At 40.4% G+C, this 20,238-nt stretch overlaps 1 protein-coding gene across 1 annotated transcript; it reads left to right on the top strand.

Moving 5' to 3' along the window:
- The first annotated feature begins 112 nt into the window (after positions 1–112).
- Positions 113–11,254, top strand: LOC127652722 (serine/arginine-rich splicing factor 2-like). Its single transcript, XM_052139051.1, has 3 exons — positions 113–622; positions 2,936–3,243; positions 10,292–11,254. Exons 1-2 carry the CDS (start codon positions 258–260, stop codon positions 3,231–3,233), a joined length of 663 nt encoding a protein of 220 aa, XP_051995011.1. The 5' UTR covers positions 113–257; the 3' UTR covers positions 3,234–3,243; positions 10,292–11,254.
- The last annotated feature ends 8,984 nt before the right edge of the window (positions 11,255–20,238 follow it).

Here is a 20,238-nt window from a genome sequence, read left to right as displayed (position 1 = left end):
AATTATCGGTTTAAAAAATGTTTTAATGTATTTTAGAGCATCTCTTTATTCATCTGGTCGATTAAAAGTTTGTGGTTACGGGTTATATTCCCGCCATTTTGAAAGTGTTGGCGCGTGAACTGAAGCCCGGAGCGCGCGAGAGCTCATTGTGTGTTAGCGTGAGCCACGACAACTCGTGTTTGTTTCATCGTTTGATTGCTTCTTTGTCGATCTCAAGCAACGTGAATCATATCAGTTTGTTGGATACACAATTAGAAATGAGCTACGGTAGGCCTCCGCCCGACGTTGAGGGCATGACTTCGCTAAAGGTGGATAATTTAACGTATCGCACGTCGCCGGAGACGCTGCGGCGCGTGTTTGAAAAGTACGGCCGAGTCGGGGACGTTTATATTCCGCGAGACCGATACACGAAAGAGAGCAGAGGCTTCGCCTTTGTGCGTTTTCACGACAAGAGGGATGCCGAAGATGCGATGGACGCAATGGATGGAGCGGTTCTGGAAGGACGAGAGCTCCGGGTCCAAATGGCCCGCTACGACAGGCCGCCGGACTCGTATTACGGTGGACGCCGGGGTGGGGGACCCGGTAGAAGACATGGCCACGGACACGGCCGTCGCAGTCGAAGGTACAACTAACATATTTACGCAAATCTTGACCGTCTGAAGTGTTTGTGAAGTTTAGGGTTGGCCTTTATGTGTACACTTCACTGCAGTAGAGAAACAGCATTCGTTTTTCTTGTTTTTGTATTGTTGCCATTTTGTCTGTTTTTGCGAATATATCTCTTTTTTTTTTTCTTGCAGTTGCTCTTTTTTTTTTTTTTTTTTATTCAATTAATTAAAGGAATATTCCTGGTTCAATACAAGTTACGATAAATCGACAAAAATTTTGATAATATTGAATACCACAAATTAAATTCGACTCGAAGTACATAAGATTAAGAGATCTAAGATCTTAACATTGAGAGGGATTTCGATACAAAACAAACAAACCGTAAACTAACTTTGTTATTTTTTTTAGATGATCCCCACTTCTGATATTTCAGAAGTATTTCTACTTCCGTACTATAGTTCTACGTATGTTGTCAGAATCTTAAATTCATGTAACATTAAGCGAACTAATAAAAATATATATATATATATATACATATATTACACACACATATAGTATACAGCTCTGTAAAAAATTAAGAGACCACTGCAAAATTATCAGTTTCTCTGGATTTACTATTTATAGGTATGTGTTTGAGTAACATGAGAAAAAAATTTATTCTATAAAGTACTGACAACATTTCTCCCAAATAATTGTCCTTTTTTAGAGCTTTTATTTGAAGAAAATGACTACTGGTCAAAATAACAAAAAAGATGCAGTGTTTTCAGACCTCGAATAATGCAACAAGTTAATATTTGTTTCTAAAAAACACAATACTTAACTTTGGAAGAGCTCAGGAATCAATATTTGGTGGAATAACTCTGATTTTCAATCACAGCATTCATGCGTCTTGGCATATTCTCCACCAGTCTTTCACATTGATGTTGAGTAACTTTTTGCCACTCCTGGTGCAACAATTCAAGCAGCTCGACTTTGTTTGATGGCTTGTGTCCATCCATCTTCCTCTTGATAACATTTCAGAGGTTTTCAATGGGGTTCAGGTCTGGAGATTGGGCTGGCCATGACAGGGTCTTGATCCAGTGGTCCTCCATCCACACCTTATATTGACCTGGCTGTGGGGCATGGAGCATTGTCCTGCTGCAAAAAAACAAAACAATTCTCAGAGTTGGGGAACATTGTTAGATCAGAAGGAAGCAAGTTTTCTTCCAGATAACCTTGTACGTGGCTTGATTCATGCGTTCGTCACAAAGACGAATCTGCCTATTTCCAGCCTTGCTGAAGCACTCCCAGATCATCACTGATCCTCCACCTGGTTGTCTAATGGTTAGACCGAGACCTGGAGAGGCCTTTAAGCCACATTGTCTCACACCCACTGTGAAATTTGGTGGAGGATCGTGATGATGTTGGGGTGCTTCAACAAGGATGGAATCGGGCAGATTCATCTTTGTGTAGGACGCATGAATCAAGCCTCGTACAAGGTTATCCTGGAAGAAAACTTGCTTCCTTCTGCTCTAACAATGTTCCCCGATTTTGAGGTTTGTTTTTTCCAGCAGGGCAATGCTCCATGCTCCACAGCCAGGTCAATATAAGGTGTGGATGGAGGACCACTGGATCAAGACCCTGTCATGGCCAGCCCAATCTCCAGACTTGAAACCCCATTGAAAACCTCTGAAATGTGATCAAGAGGAAGATGGATGGACACAAGCCATCAAACAAAGCTGAGCTACTTGAACCAGGAGTGGCATAAAGTCACTCAACAGCAATGTGAAATACTGGTGGAGAATATGCCAAGACGCATGAAAGCGGTGATTGAAAATCAGAGTTATTCCACCAAATATTGATTTCTGAACTCTTCCCAAGTTAAAAGTATTGTGTTGTTTAGAAACAAATATGAACTTGTTTTCTTTGCATTATTCAAGGTCTGAAAACACCATCTTTTTTGTTATTTTGACCATTTGTCATTTTCTTCAAATAAAAGCTCTAAATAACAATATTGTTATTTGGAATTTGAGAAATGTTGTCAGTACTTTATAGAATAAAACAAATGTTCATGTTACTCAAACACATACCTATAAGTAGTCAATCCAGAGAAATGGCTCATTTTGCAGTGGTCTCTTAATTTTTTTCCAGAGCTGCATATATTAGTTCACTTAGTGTGAAGTGGGGGATGATCCCATTTGAGTATTTCACTGCTTAAATATGGAACAAGCGGCTTGCCGTACGGTTGTCTTAATTTCGGCCATAATACGGGATAGTTGTTAACCATATTTGGATGACTGAAAGTACATGGAATAATTCATGCAGCCTAAGGATTTTTCTTTACCTGCAGCCCCAGACGTCGGAGACGCAGCCGGTCCAGAAGCAGGAGCCGCTCTCGTTCCCGGAGCCGCTCCCGTTACAGCAGATCGAGGTCACGCTCCTACTCTCGCTCCAAGTCTCACTCCAAGTCAAATACGCCCCGTAAGAAGAAGTCCAAGTCACCCTCCAGGTCTAGGTCCCGTTCAAGATCCAAATCCAGGTCTCGTTCCAGAAGCCGCACACCTGCTTCAAACAGAGTGTCGAAGTCTAGGTCAAGGTCTAAAAGCCAACCTAAGTCTCCAGGAGAGGAAAGACCCACATCACCCTAACTTTTCAGAAGTAAGAAAACATATCTTTAGAATAATGTGTAGGAAGATCTGAATTGCATTACAACTGCATTTTTCAGATTATATTAAGCATGCAAACAAAGGGCCTTCTTTGAATCCAGAGCTATGATCAGCCAATTTCAAACTTTAATTCACATAACGGATGCATCAAGCCAGTGCAATTCCAGTGAGCTGGCACTCCAAAAAATGTTTTGCCATGGTAATAGTTTGCCCCAAAATGTAAATTGTTGTTTACTTGCAAAACCACATGACTTTCTTCTGTGGCACACAAAAGGTATATTATCTGATGAATATCCTAGCGGCTCTTTTTTACAAATACTCAAGTAAAAGGAAACGGGATCTGTTAAGCTCCAAAGTGACACATCAGGACAACTTTTGGTCATTTTGGAGCACGACAGACAAATTCCTCTTCACTTGCCAGGATATTGTTAAAAAATAATCTTTTGTGTTACAAAAAATATTTGAATTGCAGAGCAGGTTATGGTTCTGCTTTGATAATGCTATGAATGGTGCTGAACTCAATGTGGCATTGTTTCCTCCAAGCTGCTGAATCCAGTATGGCAATGTAAAAGCAGGGGTGTGAAGTGCAGTTTGAGCTGTTAGAAGTGTATGTGATCCAGCCACCTGCTCCTGTTGGGGTTGCTTTGGAGCAGATGGGTGTTTTGGTGGTGCTGAGGTACGTCTCTGAGACAATGGACAAACGGCATCCTACCTTAAAAAAGAGTCTTCTATGGAGTACAAACATAATCTAGCTGCCAGTTGCTTCCTTTTACCTGTAAATGTGAATACAAATTTAGATACACATTGTCATTTTTAAAGAGAACTTTCTGCAGTCACAGGTAAAACTGTTGTGTCTTGGGGCCTTCACACAGGACACATTTGTTTTCCCCTCATTAAAAACGTCTAGACTGAGCAAAATAGAATTGAGCATACAGCTTGTGTTCTTTGCTCATTCAAGATGCTAACCCCGCCCATTGATTCATCTAATTTGTCCACAATTTAATATGGAACTTAAATGCACAATCGTTTTATTTACTCCAAAAAAAATAAATGTTTTTTATAATTAAGCATTGATGGGGCTTTCGGTAAATTAAGTCTGACACAAGGGGGAACTGCAACCTATGCTAATCAGGTATACTTATTGGCTGATACGACAGTTTCTAGGTTTCCATCCAACTATTTTTAGGCCGATTTTAAATTTGAAAACACTTGATATGCACATGAACACTCAAAAGTTTGTGCGCTAGGCAGAGGTGGATTTTCTATAGTTTCTCACAAGTCCAAATGCTCTTTAAGATGATGGAAACTGTTGATTTTAGAAAAAACGATGACGTGATTTAAAGGAGCATTCAGTAATTCTAATCCAATACACTGTCAATTTCTGCAAATATATCCTTACAGCTGTCCGTTCTGTGGGTGAAAAAAAAAATTAGTACATAGCCCTGACTCTGTAAATGGGACAAAATCAAAGTGGAACAGACCAATCCACACAACACTACTCCAGCCAGTCAGCAACAGGGGGTGGTTCTTGCACGTGCACAGGGTGGGGGTAGAGCGAGAGGAAAATTCATTTGAAGTGCAACAGCAAATCTGGCTGATGCAAACTTTCTAAACTCTGAGTGCAAATGGCTGAGAAACAGACCAAGACGAATATAAACTAAAAAAGGATTATAAGTCGAGGGCTAAGAGCCATGTCAACATCGGCGAGGCTTTTCAGCGGCAGGGACACCTCAGAGGTAAAAGGCTTGAAGGTGGATGCAGAAGTTGCTCTTTTTCTTCTCAATAGGTGGGTAACATAAATTTAGCTATGTTTCACTGAACCCAATATGCTGTTGTTGTAATGTTAGATTTAGTAGCAGGAGAGATGTGAGTGTCTGGAGCTGGTGTGCATAAAACTGTCTACGTGCATGAATTTGGGGGGCTGAGCTTCCAAAGGAGCACTGAAGAGAGGGGTGTGAGAGGTGTGTCCTATTGTTAGTTGAGTTCAAATATCAAAAGTGTTTCTCCGCAATCTCTGAGTGCACCTAATTACACGTGTTGTGATTGCGATATCAAGATGTAACTGACCCAACAGAAGCTCACAATTCTTCCAACATAACACCCGGTAGTGTTTAACCCCCACAGCTGGTTGTCCAATTGGGTCCTCAAAATCCTCCACAAAATTTGAGCGTAGGCATTATGGGCATAACAGCCATTTTAGCCCTCGTTATATGCGATATTACACTCATTCTGCACCGTCTCCTGGTAGCATTCAATAAAATGATGTACAGTTGATCAAATATTACACACAACTCTCCCCTAAGCAAGGAGGTCATTCAGTTTCTCCATTAAGTTAATGCTCATGACATAGTGGATGGAAATGTGCAAAAACATTTGGGTTGAAACATTGCTGTTGGTAAGATTTCAATGATTAATATCTGCCCAATATATTGGTCTATCACCACTGGAAGAAATGCGTGATATAAGCAAAAAGTTATATTATGATATCCATCAATTTCCTGGTTGATAAAGATATACATCACAATATATACACACTTATGGATTCAAGTGATTCAAAAACGTCAGGAAAAACAAAGTTCCTTATTGGTGTAAAGTAGGCCTACTGTCTAAAGTACTTGACATTTCACCCATTTTTTTTTTTTTTTTTTTTACAGTCATATACATTGCAGTGAAGCCGTTGAAACTATAAAGGACTAGTCAATAATACTTTTGTCTCCTTGACATCGTTTTGCAATTTCTGACTAAAATGCACATTCTGAATCTGTACCATGTGGCAACGTTTTGCATAACTAAGGTATAGACCAGGGTTGGCAACCTTTTTGACGTGGATTGCCATTTTTTTTATTATTATTATTTATTTATTTTTTTACTTCCTGGTCAATGGCTCCCCGCAATGCACCTGCTTTCCTAACTACATCTTGATGTAATCCCCCCTCATGATCACGCAGCAGGTTTTCAGCAGCTGAATGTGAGACTGAACACTATTAAATGGTGACGAGACTCACATTGCGCATGCAAGCCATTTGCACATCACAAGCCGATCCTTTTCGGTGAATCACAAATGCAAAATCTTAACTTTATTCAAATTATAAATTAAACCTGGTTTAATATTTAAAAAATTTACCGTTGGTTTGTTTTCTCGTTTATTGTAATTGAGTTTGACTAAGGTTTAAGGACGGTGTACCTGTATGCTGGGTTGGAAATCTCAAGAATTAATAGTGGTGTGTTCCTTACTACATCACGTTTTCTTCTGAAAGCAAAAAGAAACAAATTAAACACTGTATAGGCTGTCATCCGCGCAGACTGACCGAAGCACAGTGGTCCCTTTTACTCGTGCGATTAACCGTAAGTGAAGCGCTGCCGGTTCGTGATGTGAATGGCTTGTGTCTCATCACGTTTTAACTTTTTGTTTGGTCTCCCATTCAGCTCATAAAAACGCGCTGCGTGATAAGGATTACATCAAGATGTAGATTGGAATTCAGGTGCGGAAAATATATAGATAAAATATTCTGCTTGCTGTTGCTGGCGTGCCAGTGATAACCCCTCTGCGTGCCAATGCTGGCACACGTGCTATAGACAATACTCAAATATTTGTACCATGACACTTTTCTTTGACTGGTTTTTCATTTTAACCAGTATATTGCACATACCGAACTATAGCATTCAAGGTCTGAGATGCTGAAAGTACGGTGAGATGTGGCCAAAAATGTCCATAGAACAACAATTAAAACCAAAATGTATCCTGTATGAACAGCCCCTTTGACGTCCGATAGTGTCCAATATTACCCAATGAAACATCAGTAAATGCAGTATAAGTAATGTAATGCCACAAGTACATCAACAGATTTATTCATAAAAGTAGTATTAATGTTATGGTTAACTGTGTATTATTTTGTAGGGCTGCCCCCTAAGAGTCTTGGTCGACCAAGTTTTGATTGGTCGGTTGGTCACAGAAAAAAAACTCCATAAAAACGAACACTGGTATTACCGCTGGTTGGACACTAGGTGGTACTATGGGGTCATTTTCATTAAGCAGGGTTAGTCTACACAATAAAGACACCTTGATTTCAAACTTAGAACTTTATTTTTTTTTATTTTAACAAAAAATTGAAATAAAAGGGGAAAATAAATTAAGTGCAATTAAAATGTGTGTTCAACTTTTTGAAAGATGGTTTTACAACAGTTGTGAAGAACATCTCTCTGGCAAAGAACTTCATCTGTGCATTCTCTACCGGTCTTAAATTTCATTTGAAAATATAGTTTAATAAATTTAAAGAGAGAGAGAGAGATATATATATATATATATATACAGTGAGGAAAATAAGTATTTGAACACCCTGCTATTTTGCAAGTTCTCCCACTTAGAAATCATGGAGGGGTCTGAAATTGTCATCGTAGGTTCATGTCCACTGTGAGAGACATAATCTAAAAAAAAAAAATCCAGAAATCACAATGTATGATTTTTTAACTATTTATTTGTATGATACAGCTGCAAATAAGTATTTGAACACCTGAGAAAATCAATGTTAATATTTGGTACAGTAGCCTTTGTTTGCAATTACAGAGGTCAAACGTTTCCTGTAGTTTTTCACCAGGTTTGCACACACTGCAGGAGGGATTTTGGCCCACTCCTACACACAGATCTTCTCTAGATCAGTCAGGTTTCTGGGCTGTTGCTGAGAAACACGGAGTTTGAGCTCCCTCCAAAGATTCTCTATTGGGTTTAGGTCTGGAGACTGGCTAGGCCACGCCAGAACCTTGATATGCTTCTTACAGAGCCACTCCTTGGTTATGCTGGCTGTGCGCTTCGGGTCATTGTCATGTTGGAAGACCAAGCCTCGACCCATCTTCAATGCTCTAACTGAGGGAAGGAGGTTGTTCCCCAAAATCTCGCAATACATGGCCCCGGTCATCCTCTCCTTAATACAGTGCAGTCAGCCCTGTCCCATGTGCAGAAAAACACCCCTAAAGCATGATGCTACCACCCCCATGCTTCACAGTAGGGATGGTGTTCTTGGGATGGTACTCATCATTCTTCTTCCTCCAAACACGGTTAGTGGAATTATGACCAAAAAGTTCTATTTTGGTCTCATCTGACCACATAACTTTCTCCCATGACTCCTCTGGATCATCCAAATGGTCATTGGCAAACTTAAGACGGGCCTTGACATGTGCTGGTTTAAGCAGGGGAACCTTCCGTGCCATGCATGATTTCAAAGCATGACGTCTTAGTGTATTACCAACAGTAACCTTGGAAACGGTGGTCCCAGCTCTTTTCAGGTCATTGACCAGCTCCTCCCGTGTAGTTCTGGGCTGATTTCTCACCTTTCTTAGGATCATTGAGACCCCACGAGGTGAGATCTTGCATGGGGCCCCAGTCCGAGGGAGATTGACAGTCATGTTTAGCTTCTTCCATTTTCTAATGATTGCTCCAACAGTGGACCTTTTTTCACCAAGCTGCTTGGCAATTTCCCCGTAGCCCTTTCCAGCCTTGTGGAGGTGTACAATTTTGTCTCTAGTGTCTTTGGACAGCTCTTTGGTCTTGGCCATGTTAGTAGTTGGATTCTTACTGATTGTATGGGGTGGACAGGTGTCTTTATGCAGCTAACGACCTCAAACAGGTGCATCTAATTTAGGATAATAAATGGAGTGGAGGTGGACATTTTAAAGGCAGACTAACAGGTCTTTGAGGGTCAGAATTCTAGCTGATAGACAGGTGTTCAAATACTTATTTGCAGCTGTATCATGCAAATAAATAGTTAAAAAATCATACATTGTGATTTCTGGATTTTTTTTTTAGATTATGTCTCTCACAGTGGACATGCACCTACGATGACAATTTCAGACCCCTCCATGATTTCCAAGTGGGAGAACTTGCAAAATAGCAGGGTGTTCAAATACTTATTTTCCTCACTGTATATATATATATATCTCTAAGTAATCACATTTCCATATACCGTCTGGCAAGTCTCCGTCTAAACATGCAGGCGGAAAATTACTTTCACAAATGAAGACATAAAAACAATTATAAATGTAAAAATAATAATTATAATGATGATGATGATCACTGAAATATAAATTATGGTTATTTTATGTTTTAATCACGGATGTGCAGAATTGTTGACAATGAACTGCTCTGTGGAAATAAAGTGAACTGAACTCAAAGCACCTCTGAGCTGAGATGTCTGAGGTCATCTGTAGCACTCATAGATGATACTATTCTTGCAACAACAACAAAAATTCAGAAGACAGAAACAAAGAGAGTGAACCCTTTAAATGTGCATGTTCCACAAGACTGCATGCCTCCATATCAGCGCATCAAACATGCGCATAGACGCTTTTCTGTCTTCTGTACTTAATAATATAATAGTGTTTCTTCAAGCGCTTGTCTGTGTCTCTACGGGCAAATTATTTTTTATATTATTTTGATGATGATGATAGCATTATAATAATTTAAACATTAATGGGAAAACGAGCCAAATATCGTCTTGAGATCAAAGTCATCAGCTATTGGCGATCACTCTGACCATCATTGATCCCGAGATCATCATCTGTCGGCTCAACCCTAATGTGCATTTCAATCTATAAATTAACTAAATGTTCAGACAGTCTCCTTGCTGGTTTTTCCGACACATTCAGTATCATTACCGCTTTTCCCGGTGTCGCTGCAGCTTGCTTCATGTGTGCACTTGTAAAATACAATTTTTAAAGGCTCATTATTATGGTTTAATATTTCTCTGTAATGTAGAACAGTGTTAGCAGTGTTACTTATAACATTCTTCTCAGCCCTGGAACAGTGATGCCCCCCCCATATATGTTTAAGTAATTAAATTAATATCATAAACGTGCAATGACTAGTCGACTAATGGCTTAAATTAACTCCTACTAGTTGACTAGGAAAATCTTTGGTTGGGGGCAGTCCTAATATTTTGATCCTCAGAAACCATGTGCTCTATGTAAATCCATTTTCCCAACTTTCTTTTCCATATTTTTATTCATGTTTTCGTCCCATGTTTGACTGCGTTTTTGTGTTCTCCCAGGTCTTCCTTATCATTGAACGATCCCAAACGTGCGACCTTGGTTGGAGCATGAAGAACCTTGGATTGAACATCCAGAAATCTACACAATGGCTACATGAGCCAACAGATCATTATGACTGATTGGCATTATTGAAATGTTTCATAGTTAAAGCCCTTTATTCTTTCAAAACACTGTCCCTATTTTCAGTGAGGTTGTGTGTCCTTTTTAATTCGTTGGGTAGGATGAGCATCACAATTCTATTGGCCTTAAAGGTAAACCTGTCTCTGCAGTGGTTTTGAGGGGGTTAGTTGCCCCTCTTGTGTAACATTTTGCTAGACACTGTACAGAAATCAATATAGCTTGGCTTTTGTGTTGTTAAATCCGCAAATTTTTAAGATGATTATTCTTTAGTGTGCTTTATTTTGCAGTAATTTTGGGAGTACGTATAGCCTGGGTTCTGACCACAATATGTAAAACACCAGTTTTTGTATTTCTTTTTTTTCATTATATTTGGTTTGTGATATTTGGATTCTAACCCCATGTCTTGTGTATTTTTTGTGCACTAGGCGCAGTTGTCTAGCTGTTGAGTATTGCTGGTTAGCTGTTAAGATCTGGTGTTGCAGTGTGGCCGAGGTCAAACAGCATCTGCAATTACATTTTTGGTGGTATAATCGCTGTCGTTCATATACATAATTTGTTTTTTTTTTTCACAATTTGGAAAGGTTGAAGTATCTTAACTTGGTGATAAAGAAATTAAAGTATGCTGATAAACTTTGTCAGTTTGTTTTTGTTGTCATTTGATCAATAAATTACTTTTGTCCTAGTATCAAAGTAAAATGTGTGCTTTTTCATGTCTCTTTAAACATACAAAACCATTAAAATTCAACATGAAAATGACTGTATTTGTAGCCCATTTTACTTGCATAATCTGTATTTCCTAGTGAAATGGGATATTCATCTGAAAGAAATGCATGCGTGGGACTTGAATCAGGAATAGATTGAATCAAGAAAAGTGGCCTTTGTGCACCAAAATCAATCCATGTTGTTGGAGGGGAAGGTTTGAAATGTAAGGAATTCTTGATGTGAGGTGACAAGTTATTAAATGTTAATGAAAGTATAGAACCGTGTTTTTTTTGTTTTGTTTTGTTTTTTTTATTGGAATAACGTAATTCACCAATTATTTTTTGCTGTAAGTTAGAGTATTTTTTATGCCATACTGACTTCGACACTTTCTATGCTCTACTAAACCCTTTAAAATACTTTACAGCACTTTTGTTACTGTTGATGAATCACTTTTATTATTCTTCATTTGTTAAATTGCTTAAGATATAAGCATCTGATAAACATTTAAAGAAGCAGTATATTTACACTTGTTCAAAGTTTTATGTATCATAAACGAATATAACACATTTTATGCAAGTATTCACCAAGATGTTCTCACATAGTTATAATTATCATTTGTACAGTATTATTCCCAGGAAGAGTTGATCCAGCTGGGTTTGTTTGCATAATAATTGTTCTAATGGAACATTAATGCACTTCAGATCCCACTTGTAAAACAAGGCATACAGTGGGTACGGAAAGTATTCAGACCCCCTTAAATTTTTCACTCTTTGTTATATTGCAGCCATTTGCTACAATCATTTAAGTTCATTTTTTTTCCTCATTATTGTACACACAGCACCCCATATTGACAGAAAAACACAGAATTGTTGACATTTTTGCACATTTATTAAAAGAGAAAAACTGAAATATCACATGGTCCTAAGTATTCAGACCCTTTGCTGTGACACTCATATATTTAACTCAGCTGCTGTCCATTTCTTCTGATCATCCTTGAGATGGTTCTACACCTTCAATTGAGTCCAGCTGTGTTTGATTATACTGATTGGACTTGATTAGGAAAGCCACACACCTGTCTATATAAGACCTTACAGCTCACAGTGCATGTCAGAGCAAATGAGAATCATGAGGTCAAAGGAACTGCCTGAAGAGCTCAGAGACAGAATTGTGGCAAGGCACAGATTTGGCCAAGGTTACAAAAAAATTTCTGCTGCCCTTAAGGTTCATAAGAGCACATTGGCCTCCATAATCCTTAAATGGAAGACGTTTGGGAGGACCAGAACCCTTCCTAGAGCTGGCTGTCCGGCCAAACTGAGCTATCGGGGGAGAAGAGCCTTGGTGAGAGAGGTAAAGAAGAACCCAAAGATCACTGTGGCTGAGCTCCAGAGATGCAGTCGGGAGATGGGAGAAAGTTGTAGTAAGTCAACCATCACTGCAGCCATCCACCAGTCGGGGCTTTATGGCAGAGTGGCCCGACGGAAGCCTCTCCTCAGTGCAGAGTTTGCTAAAAAACAGCTGAAGGACTCCAAGATGGTGATAAATAAGATTCTCTGGTCTGATGAGACCAAGATAGAACTTTTTGGCCTTAATTCTAAGCGGTATGTGTGGAGAAAACCAGGCACTGCTCATCACCTGTCCAATACAGTCTCAACAGTGAAGCATGGTGGTGGCAGCATCATGCTGTGGGGGTGTTTTTCAGCTGCAGGGACAGGACGACTGGTTGCAATCGAGGGAAAGATGAATGCGGCCAAGTACAGGGATATCCTGGATGAAAACCTTCTCCAGAGTGCTCTGGACCTCAGACTGGGCCGAAGGTTCACCTTCCAACAAGTCAATGACCCTAAGCACACCGCTAAAATAACGAAGGAGTGGCTTCACAACAACTCCGTGACTGTTCTTGAATGGCCCAGCCAGAGCCCTGACTTAAACCCAATTGAGCATCTCTGGAGAGACCTGAAAATGGCTGTCCACCAACGTTTACCATCCAACCTGACAGAACTGGAGAGGATCTGCAAGGAGGAATGGCAGAGGATACCCAAATCTCTGTATATGGACCATTCAGCATGGAAACAGAAAACGCACTTGTCTTTATGCCTGTCTTGAGCGATGATTAATTCTCAATAAAGAACCACTACAATACACTAAAGCACAGGGGCAAGAAAAAGAATGTGAACCCTTTGGAATTACCTGCAGATGTGTATAAATTTGTCTTGAAATCTGGTTTGATCTTCAAAGTACAACAATGAAATAAACAATCTGTTTTATCTTATGACACACAAATTACTGAATTGTTCATTTACATTGAATACATCATTCAAACATTCAGTGTAGGTTGGGAAAAAGTATGTGAACCCCTAGGCTAGTGGTTCACACCCCTGTTCTTGGAGGCCTCTTAACACGACACATTATGGGTTTCTCCCTATTCAAACACACCTGATTCAACAAATTAGTGAGACTCCAAGACCTGAATTGAGTGTGTCAGTAAGGGAGATATCCAGGCACGGGGTTGGGAACCACTGCCCTAGGCTAATGACATCAACAAAAGTGTCAGGAGTTGACTAATCTGGCATGCATTAATGAAATAAGATTCTAGGTGTGGGTTAGAGCTACTTTGACTACACACAAGAACCATCTGCTGACGTGGACCATGTGTTCTTAGAAGACCTACGTTCAAGAATTGTTGCATTGCATAAAGCTGGAAAGGGTTCAAATGTTTTCTCAAAGAGTTTAGATATTTATCTGTCCACAGATAGACTATATATATATATATATATATATATATATATATATATAAATGCATGGAGAAAATTTAATGCTGTGGGAACTCTCCCTAGAAGTGGCCGTCCAGCCAAGATGACTCAAAGGGCACATCACCGAGTGCTCAATGAGGTAAACAACAACCCTAGAATGACAGCCATAGACTTGAAGGAATAACTGGAACTGGATTAACATCTCTGTTCATGAGTCTACTATACAGGAAAAAAATGAACTGGTGTCCAAAATATTAATTCTTATGTTCATCAAGATATCCTACAAGATAATATCAGGGTGGTTGTGCGCTTGCTGAGGCTCAGTAGAAGTTGGGTGATGCAGCAGGACAATGTGGAAAGGCCTCAAGAGAGCCGTTCACACTAAGCATTCTAAGAATATGGCTGATCTGAAGCGGTTCTGTAAGGAAGAATGGTCCAAAATTCCTGCTGAACATTGTGCAGGTCTAATCCGCAGCTACCAGAAATGCTTAGTTGAGGTTATTGCTGCCAAAGGAGGATCGACCAGTTATTAAATCCAAAGGTCACAAACTTTTTCCACAGCACTGTGAATGTTTAATGAGAGGTGTTCAGTAAAGACATGACAGATTATAATTATGTGTGTTAGCTTAAGCATTTTGTGTTTGTCTATACTTTATGACCAATCACAGTAGAAAACCAGCTAATTACAAAGGGTTTGCACTGTATATGGGTGTTTCTTCAACTGCAAGCACCTTTATCACACTTTTATCTTGGAGAACGTAGTCGCATTAAATTTTTCTTAAACTTCCTAATTGTTTTCATTTGTCTACTAACACGGTCCAATGCATTGCAGAAGATTTGTCATTTTTTATGAAAGTCATGAGTTTCCCATCACAGTGTCATTTCAGCTCATCTCAAATTCTGTGTCTGAAATTATATTTATTAAATGATGCGTATTTTGTGATTCTTTTACACTAAATTTAGAATTTTCTTGGTGGGGTGGTAAATGATGCCACAACCGTGGGACAGTCATAAATGTTAAATACACAATAATTATTTAAATAATTTATTTCACTTTTATCATTTTTATTTTTCTAATGGATTTTCATACTTTATTATTGAAAGTCTGGGTCTAGGACAATGCAAGAACAGTACAAATCTTTTTTTATTAAAGATTTTATGTAACTAATTTTGCAAGATTTATTTATGTGGGATTTCCATGGTGTTGGAAACCAAAGAAAGAGCAGGCAATTATGAAGTGGTTTCCAGACCTGGAAAAGTCATTACATTTCCATAATGAATATACATTTTCTGGTTATGCTCTGTTCTAAAAAAAAATAGCACTTTGTAATACAATTTAAAAATCCTTATCCAGGTACCACAAACAAATGGAAAAGTCATTGAAATTCATTATTCAAAGAATGTGGGAACAGTTATGGGGAACCTGGTAATGTAAATGAGTGTCACTCGCTAATATGCTATATAAAGAATCAATGCTTGTTTGTAGACCACCTACTCTCCTGGAAAGCTGTCCAGAACTGAGCATGAGGGTTTCTTAGAAGAAAGGAAATGTCACATATATATCTTCAAAAGCAGAAAAGAGATACAATATATTGTCAGAAACTTGTATAATATTTAGGCAGCAAAATAAAACCCAGATAAAAGGCTCCCCTTCAGGCTCATAGAATACATCTGATCCCAGGATAACAGAGAGGTGACAGAGGAGTTCTAACGATATCTGTCCCCAGGTGGGTCTGATCACAGGTACGTTGGGGAGGTTATTGATGTCACACGAGCACCTGCAGTTGTTCAGGCAGAGGGGTAGTTCTGCACTGTCTGACAGAATAAAATGAGCGCCTCTATTAGCAGCCACTACACTAGGCAAACTTACCCCAGCACCAAGCTGTAACGCAAAAGACACCGTTAATTAAATTAACTTCATTAAATAGTGATTCAAGTTGTTTTGCATAACTAATGGAAGAGAGATATATATATAGTATAGTGGGTGATGAACCGAGCTGGTAAACTCAAGGTTGTGGGTTCAAATCTCGCAGGGGTGGATATAAGAACCATCTCCAATGTGCCCTTGCTCACTTAATGGAATAGTTCACCCTAAAGTGAAAATTCTGTAATTTACTAACCATCATATTGTTCCAAACCTGTTTTTTCAGAGCATCAATGAATGACTTAAATTATAGTCTTCCACACACAAATGATCAAATGGTTTCAGAGGACTTGGAATACACTGATGAGCCAAAACATTATGACCATGCCAATATGCTGTTGGTCCTCGGCGTGCCATCAAATCCATGCCGACCCGCTGAGGCATGGTCTCTAAAAGACTCCTGAAGTTGTCCTGTGGTATCTGGCACCAAGACATTAGCAGCAGATCCTTCAAGTCCTGTAAGTTGCGAGGTGGAGCCACTGTGGATCAGAAATTTTGGTCCAGCACATCCCACAAATGCTCAATTAGATTGAGATCTGGGGAATTTGGAGGCCAGGGCAACACCTTGAACTCTTCATCATGTTCCTCAAACATTCCTGAACAATATATGGAGTGTGACAGGGCACATTATCCTGCTGAAGGAGGTCACTGCCATCAGGGAACACATTGCCATGAAGGGGTGTACCTGGTCTGCAACGATGTTTAGGTAGGTGGCACATATCAAATTGATGTCCACATGAAAGGCTGGACCCAGGCTTTCCCAGCAGAACATTGCCCAGAGTATCACACTCCCTCCACCGGCTTGTTATCTTCCCACAATCCATCCTGGTGCTATCACTTCCCCAGATAAATGATTGTGGAGCGGAGGGGGCGGGGCCGGGTCGGAATATCGCGCGCCCGGTCCCCAATCGGCCTGATGAGGCGCGCGAGGGATAAAGGCGGCCGGTGACGATTGTTCGAGAGAGAGAGAATTACGGGCATGTCCGCATGTGTGTTTGTTTATGGTTTTGGTTTGAGTTTTCATAAAATTATTATTTATGTTGACAAGCCGGTTCTCGCCTCCTCCTTGCCCATCCTTTAACTGTTTTACATTGGTGCCGAAACCCGGGAAGGAGGAGGGATGCCCGTCGCAGAGTCCTCGACACTGCCGTCCACCCAGGGGAGCGTCGCTGCCATCTGCCGGGTGACGGAGTAGCCCGACCGCCCGGATGCGGGGTACGGCCGTCGTCCGCGGGGCAAGTGGGGACTGGATACCCCGACCGCCTGGAGCGAGGGAGCCGCTGCCGGGGGCGGAGGCGTGCCCTGCTGTCCCCAGAGTCGCGGAGGGGTCGAGGGAAGACCGCCGTCCGCGAGGGGAGGAGGGAAGAAACTCTCCGACCGCCCGGAGCGGTAGAGCCGCTTCCAGGGGCGGAGGAGTGTCCCCATTTGCCGCCAGAAAAGCGGAGGCGCATTCTACCCGCTGGGGGTTGACGGTTTCACTTCGGTTCGCCCGGGGTTGGAGCGGCTGTCGTCCGCCTGAGTGTGGAGGAGTGTTCGAGGACCACGCGACGGTACATCAGAGAACCGGTGAGTGAGCTTTCTCTCTCTCTCTCTCTCTCTCTCTGTCGCACCGTGTTGGCCTTTTCCCTCGCCTATTTTGTTGTTGTTTGTCCCCTTCCGTCTCCTCCCAGGGCGAGGAAGGCGGGGATGACCACGCGAGATACACCCCGCCCCAGGGATAGGGGGGGTGTAAGTCATGCCGGTGGCACCCCGGCCTGAGATAACGCTGGGAGGAATGTGGAGCGGAGGGGGGCGGGGCCGGGAAATAAAGGCGGCCGGTGACGATCGAGAGAGAGAGAATTATGGGCATGTCTGCATGTGTGTTTGTTTATGGTTTTGGTTTGAGTTTTCATTAAATTATTATTTATATTGACAAGCCGGTTCTCGCCTCCTCCTTGCCCATCCTTTAACTGTTTTACAATGATGTACACGTCCATCCACGTGATGTAAAAGAAAACAGGACTCATCGAACCAGGTGACCTTCTGACACTGCTCAAAGGTCCAGTTCCGACACTCACGTGCCCACAGTAGGCACCTTCGATGGTGGGCAGGGGTCCTCATGGGCACTCTGACCAGTCTGTGGCTACGCAGCCCCATACACAGCAGGGTGCAATTGTGACTTGTGACGCATTGCTCCCATAAGCATCATTAAAATTTTCAGCAACTAGTCCAAAAGAAGACTTTCTGGCAGTTTGGACCAGCGCTGCCCTTGCTCATCGATGAGCCTTGGGCGTCCAGCAACCTGTTACCAGTTCATGGTTGCTCCATCCTCGGACCACTGTCAGTAGGTACTCACCACTGCTGACTGGGAGCACCACACAGGCCTTGCCATTTCAGAAATGCTCGGCCATAATAATTAGGCCGTTGTCAAAATCACTCAGGTCTTTACTCCAGCCCATTTGGGCAGGGCACATTAGTCTGCTGAAAGATTCCACTGCCATCAGGGAATACCACTGCATTGAAGGGGTATGGCCTTCAGCAATGTTAAGGTAGGTGGCATGGGTAAAATTGACTTCCATATGAATGGCCGTTTTCCCAGAAGAACATTGCCCAGAGCATCAAACTCCCTCCACCAGCTTGTTGTCTTCCCACAGTGCATCCAGCTGCCATCACTGCCCCAGGTAAACGGCCACACATACATATGCACTGTGTGTTGTGACACGTTCCACCCGTAACCAGCATAAACATTTTCTGACTTGTGCCACAGTTGACCTGCTGGTTCATACCAGATGGGCTATCCTTGTTGCCCTTGCACATCTATGAACCTTGGGCGCCCAACACCCTGTCGCCCGTTTGTGTTTTGTCCCTCCTTGGACCACTGTCGGTACATACTCACCACTGCTGACCTGGAGCACCCCACAAACCTTGCCGTTTCAGAGATGCTCTGACCCAGTCGTATAGCCATAACAATCTGGCCCTTGCCAAAGTCACTCAGGTCTTTCTCCTGCCCATTTCTCTTGCATTCAACACGTTGACTATGAGAACTGATTGTTTGCTTACCATCTAATCTACTCAGACCTTGACATGTGGCCTTGTTAGGAGATGATCAACGTCATTAGCTTCACCTGTGAGTGGTCATAATGTTTTGGCTCATCAGTGTATAGTACTTGTATGCTGTTTTTAAGGTGTTTTTCTTCTTTTAGTTTTAGTGCTTGACAGCCATGTCAAAAGCAGTTACTATGCATTGTAACTGAATGGAAAAGTATGGTGCCTTGATCCAGCCAAAGAATAAAAAAAAAAAAAAAAATAGGGTAGTTCTGACTTTCTATCTCACAATTCTGACGTTACTTCACGCAATTGCAACTCTATAACTTACAATTCTTAGATATAAAGTCACAATCACATGAAAACTATTCAAAATTGGCAGTAATGAAGTCACTATTTCAAGAAAAAGTTCAACTGCGAAAAATAGTTGAAATTGTGAGATAAAGTGCATTAAATAAAGTTAAAATTGTGAGAAATAAAGCCAAATTTTATAAATAGTCGGAATTGCAAGTTATGAAGTGACTATTGCAATAGTGCACAGCCAGAAATTAAATTGAAATTGTGAGATAAAATTGCATTAAATAAAGTTGAAATTGCGTGAAATAAAACAGTAATTGTGAGAACTAGTCGAAATTGCGAGTTATAAAGTCACAATTTCAAGAAACATTTGGACTGTGAAAAATAAAGTTGAAATTGTGAGATAAAATGCATTAAATAAAGTTGAAATTGTGAGATAAAATGCATTAAATAAAGTTGAAATTGTGAGATAAAGTATTTTGATAAATAGTTGGAATTGCGAGTTATGAAGTCACTATTGCAAGGTATATTTGCACAGCGAGAAATAAATTTGAAACTGTGATTATAAAATGTCATTAGATAAAGTGGAAATTGCAAGTAATAAATAAATTGTGAGAACTAGTCAAAATTGCGAGTAATAAAGTCACAATTGCAAGATAACGTTGGACTGCAAGAAATAAAGTTTAAATTGTGAGTTATAAAATTGTGTTAAATAAAGTGGAAACTAAGAAATAAAACTGAAATTGTGAGAATTAGTCGAATTTGCAAGTTATTTTCACCATTGTGATATATAGTTGCACAAAAAAGTAATAACGTTAAAATTTTGAGTTATAAAATTGTGTTAAATAATGTGGAAATTTTCACGTTATAAAGTCACAATTGTGAGATATAGTTGCACAGCTAGAAATAAAGTTGAAATTGTGAGTTATAAAATTGTGTTAAATAAAGTGGAAATTGCAAAAAATAAAACAGAAATTGAGAGAACTAGTCACAGTTGTGAGATATAAGAAAATAAATAGAGAGCTAGAAATAAAGTTGAAATTGTGAGTTATAAAATTGCATGAAATAACATGGAAATTAAGAGAAAAGATAAAATTGTGAAAAATTGTTGATTTGCGATTTTATAAAG

The sequence above is a fragment of the Xyrauchen texanus genome, chromosome 12 (assembly GCF_025860055.1).
Source record: "Xyrauchen texanus isolate HMW12.3.18 chromosome 12, RBS_HiC_50CHRs, whole genome shotgun sequence".
Classification (NCBI taxonomy): Eukaryota; Metazoa; Chordata; class Actinopteri; order Cypriniformes; family Catostomidae; genus Xyrauchen; species Xyrauchen texanus.
This window is presented reverse-complemented; position numbering and strand designations above follow the sequence as displayed.